We start from the raw sequence: 16,746 nt of genomic DNA, 5'->3' as shown, positions 1-16,746 counted from the left end.
CACAACTCTGGGCGGCTCACAACAACACTCAAACGGTAATAAAATCATTTCAGACAACCAAAGGCACCATAAGATTCCTCAACAGCTATCTCAGTCATCATCCAGGTAGTAGCTGAGTGATTTTATATTCATGCACTAATAAATCTTACTGGCCGATTATTAACAGTTTTCCTATAATAACATCTGCTTTTAGCGCTAAAGGTGATAAGTGTGACATTCAGCACAGTGGCAATTCTGCAGCGTTGTTTACATTCATCATTAATTTTTAATCTCTCTCCCCTGCATTAAAAAAGAAACGTGCTTGCATTTTTCGTAGGTGAAAAAGAAAAATATTGAGAGTTGTTGTCAGTCTGACACCTTAAAGGCTGGAATAGTGGTAACCGGGCCTTGAAAATTGAATTACAGAGAGAGATAATTAACTGATTTGCTATTTCTCATCCAGATCTAGTCCTAGAGAACAAAGGGTTCTGCCAAATAAAATAAATCTGATACAGGAAGTCCTCGACGTATGACCACAATCAGGGGTGGGTTCCTGCCAGTTCTAACCTCTTCTATAGAAGAGGTTCCACAAATCTACAGTGCCATTTAGAACCGGTTCTAGCTCCTTCCCCCCCTCTGGTCCGCACATCATCAAGATGACGAATGGGAGGAGGAATTCTGGGAGTTGAAGTCCACAAGTCTTAAAGATATCAAGTTTGAACACGGGTGGCCTAAGACCATCGGAAAACACATATTTTCGGAAAAAATACGGAAAACATAAAACAATTTTATGGTTGGGGGTCACCACGACACGAGGAACTGTATTAAAGGGTCGCGGCATTAGGAAGGTTGAGACTCACTGGCTGTGATGCACTTATTTAGCACTATTGATATATTCAATCATAATATTAAGAAATATTTGACTCTCATGTCGAATACAGCTTTTGTAGGATGGTGACAGAACAGGAGAGATTTTTAATTAGCCTTTCGTTTCTTTGCTGTGATTCACAGCCTTTATTTATGCCATGCCCTTGGTTACTCAATCCCAGTCCAGGAGACCAAAACTCTTCCATGAATAATTTGTTACTGACTCAATGTAGAAAACCTCTGTTTTCTTTTAGGAAACATTCTTTTTTTTTTTTTTTTTTTGCTTGTTTTTCCAGTTTCATCGCTTGTTTCTTTTGTTGGACACTGCTGCTGTTCTTTCTTTAATTTATGTGCTATTAAAGCATGATGATTTTTTTAAAAAAAAATTAATATGCTGTGCCTTCATGGTTGAAGCAGGGAGCAGACTTTAGTCTGTTCAGATTCTGGTACAGGGAGACCTTGAATTATGATTACAAATTGAGGGCAGAATTTCTGTTGCTAAGCAAAACATTTGTTAAGTGAGTTTTGCCATAGAACAGAACAGAATAACAGAGTTGGAAGGGACTTTCTTTTCAGGCCGTTTTTGAAATGTTTTTTGGGCTAAAAATGGCCTTAAAACGGTCCTGAAAATGTCCCCAAAACGGCTTGAAAAGGGTCCAAAAATGGCCTCAAAACAGCCCCGGAAACTGCATGGAAAACAGCCCAAAACCGGCCTGGTTTTAGGTTGTTATTCAAGCCATTTTCAGGGCATTTTCCAGCACTCCAGTGCCGGCAAACACCAGCTGGTGATTGTGCCCGTGCCCACAGATAGGGCTCTGCGTGCCATTTCTGGCATGCGTGCCATAGGTTCGCCATCACAGCCCTATATCATTTCAGACAAATGGCTATCCAACATCTTCTTAAAGACTTCCAGTGTTGGGGCATTCACAACTTCTGGAGGCAAGCTGTTCCACTGATTAATTGTTCTAACTGTCAGGAAGTTTCTCCTCAGTTCTAAGTTGCTTCTCTCCTTGATTAGTTTCCACCCATTGCTTCTTGTCCTACCCTCAGGTGCCTTGGAGAATAGTTTGACTCCCTCTTCTTTATGGCAGACCCTGAGATATCAGAACACTGCTATCATGTCACCCTAGTTTCTGGCCTTTCTTGCCAGAAAATAGGGTGAATCACTGCAGTTCTTGTTAGTGTTGTTGTTGTTAAGTGAATCACTGCAGTTCTTAAGTTAGTAACATGGTTGTTAAGTGAATCTGGCTTCCTCATTGACTTGTCAGAAGGCGACAAAAGGTGATGCCATGACCCTGGGACACTGCAAGGGTCATAGTCAGTTGCTAAGCATCTGAATTTTGGTCACATGACCACGGGGATGCTGCAATCAGTCGTAAGTCCCTTTTTTCAGTACTGTTGTAACTTCAAATGGTTACAAAATGAACGGTTGCAAGCTGAGAACTACCTGTATATGCTACCGCAAGATGTTCTTGGAATGATGATGGGCTGTGGATGTTGAATTTTTATTCCTAAGTCATTCTTCACATTCTTTTTTTTAATAGTCTCAACTCTGACTCTTTGTAAGAGAGCAAAACATGATTAGGATAATTTCTCCCTAAAAGTTCAATACTGCTACTGCAATTAGCATTAGGGAGTTCCCCAAACTTTCTGGGTTTGTGGTCTGGAGTGGGGGAAGAGAGGGAAGAGGGGATGGTTTTATGGGAACAGCAGACACATGCACACGGAAATGCATGCGCACAAACACCCATTGATCATGCGAGTGGGGCTGCGAGTGCCCGCATGAGTGGAATCGGAAGTCTCCACCCAGGTGGGGCCGCGAGTGTCACATGAGTGGAATTGGAAGTTCCCACACAGGTGGGGCCGCGAATGCCCGCATGAGTAGGGCTGCTAACACTCGTGATGCTCTTGTGAGTGGGCCTGTGTGTGTGTTCACACATGCGTGCACTGGCCAGCCACTCACATGGCCCAGTGACCAATAGGTCGCAGCCCACATGTTGGGGACCCCTGCTTTAGGGCATCCCATGCTATGTATTTGGGGCAAAGACTTCGGTGTCTTCCCACGCAGTGGTGGGATCCTGCCGGTTTAACAACCAATTCAGCGATCGCGTGTTTTGCTCAGCGCGCATGCGCAGTTTTAACAAAACGTACCTTCCACATTACTCTTGGGGAGCAATGCGGCTGAGGTGTCGCAATCCACTCTGCCACGCAAATCAGCTGAGAGGATATAGGTAAGTAAAGCCCAGGGGTAGACAGGTGGGCCCACCTGATCGTCTCAGCTGATTGTCAGATCACCTACTGGTTCGCCTGAACCAGTCCAAATTGCCTGAATCCTACCCCTGTTCCCATGTGATGTTTAAGGTCTTTAAGTCATCTATGAACATTCTTCATCATGTATTTCAAGGGCATCCTGTTGGTCGTTTGGCATCATTATTATCTCATTGCTGTGTTGGGAATTCGATTATTCTCCGTATGACCTGCAAGTTGGAATCTTTTGCGTGTGATTATCTTATGTAATTTGCAGGAGCACTTCCTCGTTAATAACGTGGTCAAAATAGCGAATCTTTAGGATTCAATGATGACATCTTTGTTGGAAGACGCCAAGTCTCTTGTTAACATACTTGCTGACACCCCCCCAGGTTTTACTGGCATAAAGAGCTGAAAATAACTAACTTAAAATAATCTAACTTTTAATATCTTTGAAATGAACAAATGGCCGATTTTAGCCTTGTTCTCTTAGAAAAAAATACTTGCTGTTTCTCGTCGTTATTATTTTGTCTTCTTGTAAAGTAGAATTAACTGAACATTTCTCTCTTTCAGAACATAGCCAAAATGAAGAAAACTATGCACAAGTGCTAGATAAATTTGGAAGTAATTTCTTAAGTCGAGATAATCCAGACCTGGGCACTGCTTTTGTCAAATTTTCCACGCTAACTAAGGAATTGTCAACACTGCTTAAAAATCTGGTAAGACGCTCCTTAATCTTTTTGTCCTTTAAAATATTTACAATTATTATTATATAAGGGTTGTTATATAAGTTATATAAAATGTAGGTTATACTGTTACATAAGTATTGATTGTAATAAGCAACCGAAATGTTTACATTTCTGGAGGGAGCATTATATTTTAAATCCAGTTCGATGCAGCTATGGAAAAAAAAATTAGGTTTATTGAGTACTAATGCAGTGTTTTTAAGCACTTGGTATATAGCTTTGTGAATGACTGGAGCTATTCAGTCTATGCAGTCATTTGTAATAGCATTCACCCTAAATTTGGGTTTTAAAATTAACTCTCTTGTTTGGTTATTGCACTGGATAATTCTGGAGAAATAGTTGAAATGAATTTTTTAAGTGAAATGCATTTTTCTTCTCCTTTAATCTCCTCCTGTTCAGTACAGTACATTTCATAAATCTGTTCACTATTAAAATAATAGGTTTTCCATTCCTCAGAACACAAAGCTTTAAAGCTATAAATATTGTATTTACTCTCCAAATGTATAGGAATTATTACTGCAAGGTGCAAAATACAAGTTAGCTTATTTTGAGTGATGCAATAGCACATAGACTTATATACCGCTTCACAGTGCTTTAACAGCCCTCTCTAAGTGGTGTGCAGAGTCGGCATATTGCCTCCAACAATCTGGGTCCTCATTTTACTGACCTCGGAAGGATGGAAGGCTGAGTCAATTATAAGCTCGTCAGGATCGAACTCCTGGCAGTGGGCAGAGTCAGCCTGCAATACTGCATTCTTACCACTATACCACCATGGCCCACCATGATATATAAACAATAGAATGTATGTGATATCAGATCCAACATGCAATCTTAATTTGGATTTATGCGCTCCATCCTTCTTTTTTCTCTTCTTTCATGCTCTCTTCTTTAATTCTCCCTTGTAATTCTAATTTGGAAGGTTAGTATCTTGGATGTGCTGGCAACCTGTGACTGCCCTAAACTGGGAAGTAGTTAAGTGGTGATTAAGGTTCAGTATGGGAGCATGCAATAGAAATCCTGTTCCTGTAAATGAGTTGTATTTAATTTGGGGTGTGCCTTCAAGTCACTGTAGACATTTTTGACTTGTTTAGGCAGTTTTTATGGTAATGCTAGCCAATAACCCAGCATTGCCCACATATTTATTTATAAGGGGGAAATGTCCAGACCAAATGTAATTTCTAATGTTGGATTTCTCCCTTTACCCCTCGTGGAATACTGTGAAGCCGTTATCATGGCAACTCTACTGCGTGGTACAGTAGAAGCCATTTTAAGGCACAACAGGCTTGCTCTCTTATCAGAACACACACACCAAGGGGCTTAAGGGGTGTCTTATCACCACAGTATTTGTTTCTAGAGAGTAAGTCATCTGGGTACCAAGTTTGGTTGAAATTGCTCAAGACGTTCCACAGTTATGCTGGAACACTCTCTCTCTCTCTCTCTCTCTCTCTCTCTCTCTCTCTCTCTCTCTCTCTCTCTCTCTCTCTCTCTCTCTCTCACTCACTCACACACACACACACACACACACCCACACCCATTTAGGTAGGTAGGTAGATTTTTAGGAAGTGGTGTCTCCCTTTCTTGTTAGAACTAAAAAAGTATAACTGGCCCAAAGTCAACAAGTTGGCTCTATATTTAAGGTGGGACTGGAACTTACAGCATCCTGGGTTCTAGCCTAATGTCTCTAACCACTACACCAAACTGGCTCTCTTTCCTTCTCTTAATACTGTGTGAAGCCAACATGTAGTATTTGTTATATTCTAAATGTTATATTTGAATTTGTTCCATTGGCATAAAGCAAAGGTCTCCAAACTTGACAACTTTAAGACTTGTGGGCTTCAACTCCCAGAATTCCCCAGCCTACGTGAGGAATTCTGGGAGTCCTCAAATTGCCAAGTTTGAAGGCCCCTGGTGTAAGGGAAATTATAAGCAGTTATTTCTGTGGAGTCCTTGCTGCTCTCTGACCTTACAGATACTTCATTACTCGTCAAGCTAATATCATCGGTGCTACTGAGTGTGAGTTTTGCTTCCTGTTAATATACAGTAGCTTGGTCAACAAGTGTTGGTATGCCTTTTTTGTTAGTTGCCTGATTAGGCTATTGTTTTCTCCTTGATTGGTCGTCTAATGTTAATCCCTGTATTTCTAGGTCTTGGTTGCGGGAAAAGATGTGTTCTGGTCTTTTTGTTCCCTTCTTAGCTTTCTTGTTGCCTCTTTTGAATGCTGTGTAAATGTGATTTATCTCTATCGGTCTGTAGATGGCTGATTTGTCTGAATGCAAAGCTTCTACAAATTTTCTAGGATTTTTGGATTTAGCTTCGTCTAGGCTGTCACAGCTTCCTAGTTGAAGCTATGGCTAAGTCTCTCCAAAGTTGTATTTGGAAAGCAAGCTCAATTATTATGTCAAATCCATCAGATGCAACAACTTCCAAAGAGCATCAGTCTGACAAAAGCAGCATTGTATCGTGTAACACGAGCCTCACTCATTCCAGTGGAATGTGTGGATGACTTTGGGGAACAAGGGGAAGAGATACTGCCTAGGAAACATTCAGATAAGAGAGGCAGGAGCCCCCAGTGGCTCAATAGTCAGACAAAGAAACTAAAGAAGGACCAGTGTTCTAAATGTGTCATGCAATTAAAGGCAGTAGCAGGAAGTTTGTACCTGCAAACTTGCAAGATTCTGCTAATGTAGTCTTACAGTACAGTAGAATTAGTTCATTTAGTTGTGATTCCTGTCTGATTTACCTGGGAGCGGTGACACCCATTTTTTAATGAGTGTTTTGATGTTGCACATACATTCAGAAGAGGCAGCCTTTTGTTATTTTGAAGAAAGCAGCAGGAGTCTTGGACATTCATGACTATAAGAATACCTCCTCAAGGCTCTTTACATCAAGACAATAGTATCTTGCATGAATATTGTTGTTGTTGTGAAGTCATGCCCGACCCATTGCGACCCCATGGACAATGTTCCTCCAGGCCTTCCTGTCCTCTAGCAACCTCTGGAGTCCATTTGAGCTCACACCTTCTGCTTCGGTTACTCCATCCAGCCACCTCATTTTCTGTCGTCCCCTTCTTCTTTTGCCCTCAATCTTTCCCAGCATGAGGCTCTTCTCCAGTGAGTCTTTCCTTCTCATTAGGTGGCCAAAGTCTTTGAGTTTCCTCTCCAGGATCTGGCCTTCTAAAGAGCAGTCAGGGTTGATCTCCTCTAGGACTGACCGGTTTGATCACCTTGCAGCCCAAGGGACTCGCAGGAGTCTTCTCCAGCACCAGAGTTCAAAGGCCTCCATTCTTTGGCGCTCAATCTTTCTAACTTTCACAGCCATCCATTACAACTGGGAAAACCATTGCCTTGACTATATGCACTTTTGTTGGCAGGGTGATGTCTCTGCTTTTTCGTATGGTGCCTAGATTTACCATAGCTTTCCTCCCCAAGAGGAAGCGTCTTTTAATTTCTTGGCTGCAGTCCCCATCTGCGGTGATCTTGGAGCCCAAGAAAATAAAATCTGTCACTACCTCCATTTCTTTCCCAGCCTGAATATTAACTAGTAACTATTGCTATGAGCTACTATCATCTTTAGGAGAAAGGTGGTACAGTGGTTAGAGCAGTGATTCCCAAAGTGTGCGCCGCGGCTCCCTGGGGAGCCGCGCTATCGTCATAAGGGCGCCGCGAAATATTCAATTAATTAATATTCAAATATTCAACTAGCGCTGCCGGGGAGAAATCAGCAGGAGGGGGAGAAGAACACAAACTTCTGCTAGGGATGCCTTCTCCCCCCCTCGCCTCCCCCTGATCTCTCCCTGGCAGCGCTCGCCTCACGCGGCAGCAAAGTGTGTGTGTGCGTGTGTGTAATGGGGGTCTGGCTGGGACCGATCAGCTGAGAGGCTGGCAAAGAAGCGGCGCTCGGAGGAAGAAGGCAGAGATGCTGGCTGGCATTCGCTTCCCTTACTTTTTGCTGCTGCCGCCCCGGCAGGACAGAGCATTACCACCCCCTCCCTGCTGGTTGCAGCCCAGGCCCCGCCTGCCCTGCTTAGCTGAAAGTGGCGAGGGAGCAAGCCGCGATGAGCAGGAAGGGAAATGAGCGCTGGCCACTATCCCTGCCTTTTCGCGGCAGTGGGGAAGACTTCTTTGCCAGCCTCTCAGGTGATCGGTCCCATCCAGCCCATTACACACACACACACACACACACACACCGCTTGTTGCCGTGCGAGATCAGCGCTGCTGGGGAGAAATCTGGGAGGGGGAGAAGAAAACAATCTTCTGCTAGGGATGGTCTTCTCCCCCCTCCCCCCTGATTTCTCCCCAGCAGCGCTCACCTTGCACGGCAACAAGTGGTGTGTGTGTGTGTGGCCGGCGCTCATTTCCCTTCCTGCTCATCGCGGCTTGCTCCCTCGCCACTTTCAGCTAAGCAGGGCAGGCGGGGCCTGGGCTGCAACCAGCAGGGAGGGGTGGTAATGCTCCTTTCTGTCGGGGCAGCGGCGGCGAAAAATAAGGGAAGCGAATGCCAGCCAGCATCTCTGCCTTCTTCCTCCAAGCGCCGCTTCTTCGCCAGCCTCTCAGCTGATCGGTCCCAGCCAGACCCCCATTACACACACACACACACTTTGCTGCCGCGCGAGGCGAGCGCTGCCAAGGCGTCCCAGTACCAGGGCTGAAGGGGTGGCGGTGGCGAGGACGGGCGGCCAAGGGCTTCCCTCCCTCCCCACCCAAGCGGACTTCTTGCACGGCTCCAGCCTACGGCTCTGATGAGGATCCGCGATCCTATTTGTGCGAAGCTGGGTTTTCGGCAGTCGCGGTAATAAAAAGTAAATATCGCTCGAAAATTAACGTCGAGCAAGAAATGAGAGTCGCCATTTCCAATTTTATTCCAAGATTTGAGAAGTTGTGCAGCGAACAACAAGCCCATCCATCCCATTAATAATTTTAAATCATTAAACGATGTTCAATAAATTGTGAATTTAAAGCTCGTGTTTAATTTATTTTTCAATTAACCTAACCTTAACGAACTAAAAAGTAGATTTCCAAATCCTTAAAAAGTCAAAAATTTAAAAAAATCGGATGTACCTATTAAGGGAGCCGCGGAAAAAATCCGAAGTGTTATGGGAGCCGCAAACCGAAAAAGATTGGGAACCTCTGGGTTAGAGTGCAGTGCTGCAGGCTACTTCAGCTGACTGCCAGCTGTCTGCAATTTGGCAAATCTCACCAAGCTCAAGGTTGAGTTAGGCTTCCATCCTTACGAGGTTGGTACAATGAGGACCCAGATTGTTGGGGAAAATATGCTGACTTTGTAAACCGCTTAGAGAGGGCTGTAAAACACTGTAAAGTGGTAAATAAGTCTAAGTGTTATTGCTATTTTTAGGAGTAGACCTTTGGAGCCTTCCAAAATTGCCCTTCTGGCTTGTCAAGGGTAAAGGCCTTTTCCCCAGTTACCCCAGGTCTTTTCTTACTCTGAAATTTAGGTTTTCCATCACAAACTCTTGAAGTCTTCAAAGTCTTGAATGTCAGTACTCAGCAGCATTGAGTTCAGTGGTGGGATTCAAAAAATGTTTACTACTGGTTCTGTGCGCGTGACTTGGTGGGCATGGCTTGGTGGGCATGGCAAGGGAAGGGAAGGATACTGTAAAATCCCCATTCCCTTCCGATCAGCTGGGACTCGGGAGGCAGAGAATAGATGGGGGCAGGGGGAATCACAGGTGGTATTTACCAGTTCTCTGAACTACTTAAAATTTCCACTACCGGTTCTCCAGAACTGGTCAGAACCTGGTGAAAACCACCTCTGGTTGAGTTCATGTAATATGAATATCTTCAACTTCCATATTCAACATCGAAGTTTCTACATCTTCAAAAGCGAATTCACTCCTCATTATTCTTCCAAATCAATGCAAGTAGTCCTCCATCTACAACTATTCTTGTAGTGAGTGTTCAAAGTTACAACACACAAAAAAGTAACTGATCCTCACACAACATTCCCCAGGGTCACGTGATCACAATTTGGGCATTTGGCAACTGGCATGTATTTAAAACAGTTGCGGTGTCCCGAAGTCACATTACCTTCGTGACCTTCTCACAAAGCAAACTTCTGACAAGCAAACTCAATGAGGGTAGCTGTCTAATTTGGTCCATCATCTTGTGGTCTTTTGGATAAATAGTTTTTATAAGATGAACTGTAAATCTGCTAACAGTTGAGAGATGCAGAAACATTTGAAACTGTTGTGGCCCACCAGCAGCCAGCAGAGCTGGCAGCAGATTCGGACAGTGGGATGGTTGGGGAGAAACATGGATCAGTCCTGGAGTCTGGGGAAGGCTCTGATGAGGACTTTGTGTCTGAGGCAGAGATGAGGCCAGAGCCGTATGCCAGTTATCAGCTGCCTTCAGAGTCAGACATCAGTGAGGCAGATGAACAGCTGGAGCCTGTTCCCAGTGTGCGCATGCGCAGAGTTGCCAGACGAAGGGAACAGCTAAAGAACAGGGGTCGACTTGGGAGTAAGGCCACAGGTGGACGATGAATGGCCCCTCCCAGAGGAAATAAAAGAGGAGCGAAAGGGGAGTGGAGTTTGCAGGAGACAATTAGTTCGCTTAATTGGTTCGTGACTCTCCGAGACTCTTAGCCAAGTTTTGCAGATATCGGCCTGTCAGCTCTCCAAGCCAGATAAGGTCTGTGACAGTAAATCCTCCCTTGAAAGACTTTCCTGGCTGTGAATGAGCAGAATTCACAGTAAATTAATAAAAGGGTTTTTTATCGGGACAAGGAGTTTGCTTCATGCTCTTGGGAAGCCTCGGTCAGAACAGAAACTGGTTCTCAGGGGTGAGATTTCATATGTAGGTGGTCCTCAACTTATGACCACAATTGAGCCCAAAATTTCTGTTGTTAACTGAGGCATCTGATAAGTGAGTTTTGCCCCATTTTACGACATTTCCTGCCACACTTGCTAAGTGAATCACTGCAGTTGTTCCACTAGTAATCCGATTGTTAAGTGAATCTGGCTTCCCCATTGACTTTGCTGGTCAGAAGGTCACAAAAGGGGATCACTTGACCCCCGGGACCCTTGCAACCGTCATAAATATGAGTCAATTGCCGAGCGGCTGAATTTTGATTACATGACAATGAGGATGCTGCAAAGATCGTAACTGTGAAAGACGCTCATAAGTCACTTTTTCAATGCCGTTGCAACTCGGAACAGGCCCTAAATGATCTGTTGTTAAGTCGAGGACTACCTGTATATAACTTTTCTTTTTCAACCTGGGAAAATGGAAGTTTGTAGACTTCAGGTTGGCTGGGGAATTCTGGGAGTTGAAGTCCACCCATCCTGTTCCCTTCCCTTGTGTCTCAAAATTGCTTTGCTTTGCCATCATCCCTCAAAAAAGCTTCACAATTTGACTCAAAGTCTCAGCGTTCAAAGAATTTTACTTTTTCTTTCTTTACAAAAGGGACAAATCCTGGGGAACCCAGAGTGGGACGCAGCCCATCAAATGGCTTATCTGATTGATGGTTATTTACCGGGGTGGGGGTGGGGGTGGGGGGAAGCGTTATTGTTTTTAACTGCTTGCCTGTTGGGTTTTTATTTTCGTAAGCAGCCCAGGGTCACAGAGAGTGAGTGGGCAGCCATATAAACCCCCTGAAATAAATACATAAAATGTTTCAACAGAAGAACAGTTTGCCTGCTCTTCAAGATATCCTCCCCGGTTCTGTTTTAGTTTTGAAAAACTGAAAGTGGAAAAAAAGGAGAACTTCTCCCTCCTTCGAAAAGCACTCTTAAATTCAAAAGAATTCCAGCTGCTTTAAAGGAGTAAAATCTTTTGAACCTGGAAAGCCCAACTATGATCTTCAGTTAAGCTGTGTTGGCTGAATATTGTTGTGCAGTGCTTGAACGGGAGAACACCATTCACTGGCCTTTCGAAGGCGCCAAGCCGCGAGAGCCGGGCCGCAGCGAACAGGCGCTCACGCGGCTTGGCGATACCCGTAGGTCAGTGAATGGCGCTGTGCCCGGCTTGAAAGGGTGTTTGCCGGGTGGCTGCTCGCGAGCGTGGTCGCTTCATGGCTGTTGTGCTGTGCTGCTGCAACAGCGCAACACAGCCGTTCACCACCCAGCAACTCCAAACCAATAAGACCTCCCCTGATAATAAGGCCCAAGCCATATTTTGTGGGTAAAAAGAAAATAAGACCCTGTCTTATTTTCAGGGAAACACGGTAGGTAGGTAGGTAGGTAGGTAGGTAGGTAGGTAGGTAGGTAGGTAGGTAGATGATAGATAGATAGATAGATAGATAGATAGATAGATAGATGATAGATAGATAGATAGATAGATGATAGATAGATAGATAGATAGATAGATAGATAGATAGATAGATAGATAGATAGATAGATAGATAGATAGATGATAGAGGTATGTATGTATGTAGGTAGGTAGGTAGGTAGGTAGATAGATGATAGATAGATAGATAGATAGATAGATAGATAGATAGATAGATGATAGATAGATGATAGATGATAGATGATAGATGATTGATAGATAGATAGATGATAGATAGATAGATAGATAGATAGATAGATAGATAGATAGATAGATAGATAGATGATAGATAGATAGAGATATGTATGTATGTAGGTAGGTAGGTAGGTAGATAGATAGATAGATAGATAGATAGATAGATAGATAGATAGATAGATAGATAGATAGATGATAGATAGATGATAGATAGATAGATAGATAGATAGATGATAGATGATAGATGATAGATAGATAGATAGATAGATAGATAGATAGATAGATGATAGACGATAGATAGATGATGATAGATAGATAGATAGATAGATAGATAGATAGATAGATAGATAGATGATAGATAGATAGATAGATGATAGATAGATAGATGATGGATGGATAGATAGATGGATGATAGATAGATAGATAGATGATAGATAGACGATAGATAGATGGATGATAGATAGATAGATGATAGATAGATAGATGATAGATAGATAGATAGACGATAGATAGATGGACGATAGATAGATGGATGATAGATAAATAGATAGATAGATAGATAGATGATAGATAGATAGATAGATAGATAGATAGATAGATAGATAGATAGATGATTGATAGACAGACAGACAGATATCAGTGAAGTAAGGTAAAGTCTTTAAAATGTAGTAAAATGGTCATTAAATGAATCTAGCTTCCCCATTGACTTTGCCTGTCAGAAGATTGCAAAAGATAATCAAATGACCTCAGGACACTGCATCTGTCAAAGATATGAGTCAGTTGCTAAGTGTCTAAATTTTGATTGCATGACCATGGAGATACTATAACAGTCGTAAGTGTGAAAAATGGTCATAAGTCACTTTTTTTCAGTGCTGTTGTAACTTTGAACCGTCCCTAAATGGACGATTGTAAGTCGAGTGGATGCCTGGAGTCTATTTTAAGTTCACTGATTTTCAAATACTGAATAATATTGTTTTCTCTTCCTAGCTGCAAGGGTTGAGCCATAATGTTATCTTCACCTTGGACTCCCTGTTGAAAGGAGATTTGAAAGGAATTAAAGGGGTAAGTAAGCCTACACATTTAATATGGGCTTTAATAATGGGTGGTGATTTCTGCACTTTTGTTGTCATCTATCAATATGGTAGGGACCCGGTGGATAAGACTCTGAGCTTGTCAATAAGAATGGTTGCAGCTCAGCTGTTCGAATCCCTAGTTTCACGTAACGAGGTGAGCTCCTGTTACTTGTCCCAGCTTCTGCCAACCTAGCAGTTCGAAAGCATGTAAAAAATGCAAGTAGAAAAATAGGAACCACCTTTGGTGGGAAGGTAACAGCGTTCCATGCGCCTTTGGCATTAAGTCATGCCGGTCACATGACCACGGAGAAATCTTCGGACAGCGCTGGCTCTTCAGCTTTGAAACGGAGATAAGCACTGCCCCCTAGAGTCGGAAACAACTAGCACATATGTGTGAGGGGAACCTTTACCTTTACCTTATCAATATAGCGGGGACGTTATCACATTTGCATGAACATCTGATAACATCTACTTGTAACTGCAGACTTATATTTCCCATCAATCCGTTTTTTTAAAATGAAAAAAAACTTGAGTTATATGAGCTCTTAAGATTCCCTGGGGCGAAAATACTTTAAGCTTTTAAGTCATTTTATAATCATGGACCAGTACCTTAAGGGGGCATTTTTAAGCACTGCCATAAACTTATTTTAAGTTAATTTTCTCTTTCTTAAGGATCTCAAAAAGCCTTTTGATAAAGCCTGGAAGGATTATGAGACCAAATTGTAAGTATGGTTAACTTTGCTGAACAAACAATTGTGCTTAAGGTCAAGAAGTTTATTGTCTACGGCTTAGAGTCTCTCTTTGAGCAGGACGGGTGGGACGGAAATGTAAAAAATTAAATAAAATAACCTCCTGTCTTTCTGTACAGGTAGTCCTCAACTTACGACCACAATTGAGCCCAAAATTTAGGTGGCTCAATGAAACATTTGTTAAGTGAGTTTTGCCCCATTTTACGACCTTTCTTGCCACAGTGGTTAAGTGAATCATTTCAGTTGTTAACTTAGTAGCACGGCCGTTAAGTGAATCTGGCTTCCCCATAGACCAGGGGTGTCCAAACTTGGGAACTTTAAGACTTGTGGACTTCAACTCCCTGGGGAATTCTGGGAGTTGAAGTCCACAAGTCTTAAAGTTCCCAAGTTTGGACACCCCTGCCATAGACGTTGCTTGTCAGAAGGTCGGAAAAGCAGATCATATAACCTGGGATTCTGCGACCGTCATAAATATGAGTCAGTTGAGTCAGAGAACGGTCACTAAACGAAGAGTTGTAAGTCGAGGACTACCTGTCCTTGAACTCTTTTCACATGTGTATCATGTGGTTCGTTGTGTAAAAAATAATTGCATATAACTCAGTCCCACTTAGGAATCTGTACCAGTGCATCATGAATCAGTGAATCATATTACAATTTTTAAAAGCAATAAGTAATAAGGAAAAAAGGTCGGCAGTTCGGCGGTTCGAATCCCTAGCGCCGCGTAACGGAGTGAGCTCCCGTTACTTGTCCCAGCTTCTGCCAATCTAGCAGTTCGAAAGCATGTAAAAATGCAAGTAGAAAAATAGGAACCACCTTTGGTGGGAAGGTAACAGCGTTCCATGCGCCTTCAGCGTTTAGTCATGCCAGCCACATGACCACGGAGACGTCTTCGGACAGCGCTGGCTCTTCAGCTTTGAAACAGAGATGAGTACCACCCCCTAGAGTCGGGAACGACTAGCACATATGTGCGAGGGGAACCTTTACCTTTAAAAAAGGATTCAAAACATATTACAATTCTTTTTTGGAACAGGATTGATTCCAAAGTTAATTTTCTTAACATGAAGGGTAGATTGGAAAAAAAACCTCAAATGCCAAGGTGCTATAGAACTCAAATTGTCCTTGACGTGTTTATGTTGGATTTTTAAAATCCTGGATTCCTCCTTCTGCTTTTTAGCACTTAACAGCTTGCTTTTAAGGTGGAGAGCTATTTTGGTTTGAAATTTATTGTTTGATGAAGTCTGGTGAAATGGAAAACATGAGAAATGTCATTGCTTCTATATTAGTTGGATTCGGCTTGTGGATCCCTGTGATTGTCAAAAAAGTTTGACAGGTTTAGCCTTTTTGTGGGTTTGTTTTGCCATTTGACAGCACGAAAATTGAAAAGGAAAAAAGGGAACACGCCAAGCAACATGGGATGATACGAACAGAGATTACTGGAGCTGAGATAGCGGAGGAAATGGAGAAAGAGAGAAGGCTGTTTCAGCTACAGATGTGTGAAGTAAGTCACGTTTTAAAATGTAAATGATTAAACATTAATAAAGGAGAATTTCTGTAGCTCAGGGTTGACATGAGGGGTCCTTGGTGCTCTCTGAGCTTGCTTGTTTTCTGCAGATGTTTCATTACTCAAACTAGGTATTATCATCAGTGCTAGCATTGGGTAATGAAACATCTGCAAGAAAATAAGCAAGCTCAGAGAACACCAAGGACCTCTCATGATTAAGCATTCTGTGATTAAACATTCCATACATCTATTTATCCTGGCCACAATGTATAAAACAACTTGAACCAGTGTTCCTGGTGCTGTATAAACTTGGTTGTTTGCCTACAGATGTTTCACTACCAAACTAGGTAACGTCATCAGGGCCCGTTAGTGTTTATATGTAGTAGCTTATCTGCCAGTTTTTGCAGGCTGTAGTTTTCTCCTTCCTGGTTCATTAGCTTTCTGGCTTATCATTTGTCTGGTATTAATCCCTGCTTATCTGAATATTAGCTGCTGAAGGGGGTGTGTTCCATTCTTTTTGTTTCCTCTCAAGGTTTTTTATTGTCTGTTCTAAGTGGCATGCAAACTAAGTGGTATTTCGCTATGTGTCTTTTGATAGGTGATTTATTTGAATGCCAAGCTTCAGGAAATTGGCTTGGATGCTCAGATAACGAATACTTTCCCAGCTGAAACTGTGGTTGAGTGTCCATGTGCTGAGCACATGGCATTAACTGGCAGCAAACTCTTGCTTGCACTGAAGATGTTAGTTAGTTGGTTATTGAAACATCTGCAAGCAAACCACCAAGCTCAGAAAGCCCCCAAATAGCCACAATTCAACCCTGAACTACAGATACTTCTCTATTGGAACTCAAAACTCTCCCTACCCCTTCCCCAATTAACAAGCACTTACCAATTTTGTATCAAATTCAATAACTGTTTTAGGGTTAATTCACAAAAAAAGTGGATAAAAGTTGCATTTGCACAAACTGTGTGATTGCATTTAATCTTTCTGTCAGCATTTCGAGTAACTCATCCATTAAAGTCAGAACTCAGAGGCAGGTAGATTCCTCAAAGAACATGTTTATTGGACACATCATGTCACCCACATTTGTGATATAATTAAAAGAG

The 16,746-nt window shown here is 42.6% G+C and overlaps 1 protein-coding gene across 2 annotated transcripts in view; it reads left to right on the top strand.

The window, feature by feature from the left end:
• Nucleotides 1-16,746, top strand: part of ASAP1 (ArfGAP with SH3 domain, ankyrin repeat and PH domain 1) — a 153,089-nt gene that overhangs the window by 62,108 nt on the left and 74,235 nt on the right. For both annotated transcript variants that reach the window (XM_081949857.1, XM_081949858.1), the window contains exons 4-7: nucleotides 3,667-3,812; nucleotides 13,304-13,378; nucleotides 14,062-14,111; nucleotides 15,507-15,636. In XM_081949857.1, the coding sequence (XP_081805983.1) occupies nucleotides 3,667-3,812; nucleotides 13,304-13,378; nucleotides 14,062-14,111; nucleotides 15,507-15,636 (401 nt within the window). The remainder of the gene's footprint in view (nucleotides 1-3,666; nucleotides 3,813-13,303; nucleotides 13,379-14,061; nucleotides 14,112-15,506; nucleotides 15,637-16,746) is intronic.

This window comes from Natrix helvetica (assembly GCF_964273705.1).
Source record: "Natrix helvetica genome assembly, chromosome: 4".
Lineage (NCBI taxonomy): Eukaryota > Metazoa > Chordata > Lepidosauria > Squamata > Natricidae > Natrix > Natrix helvetica.
This window is presented reverse-complemented; position numbering and strand designations above follow the sequence as displayed.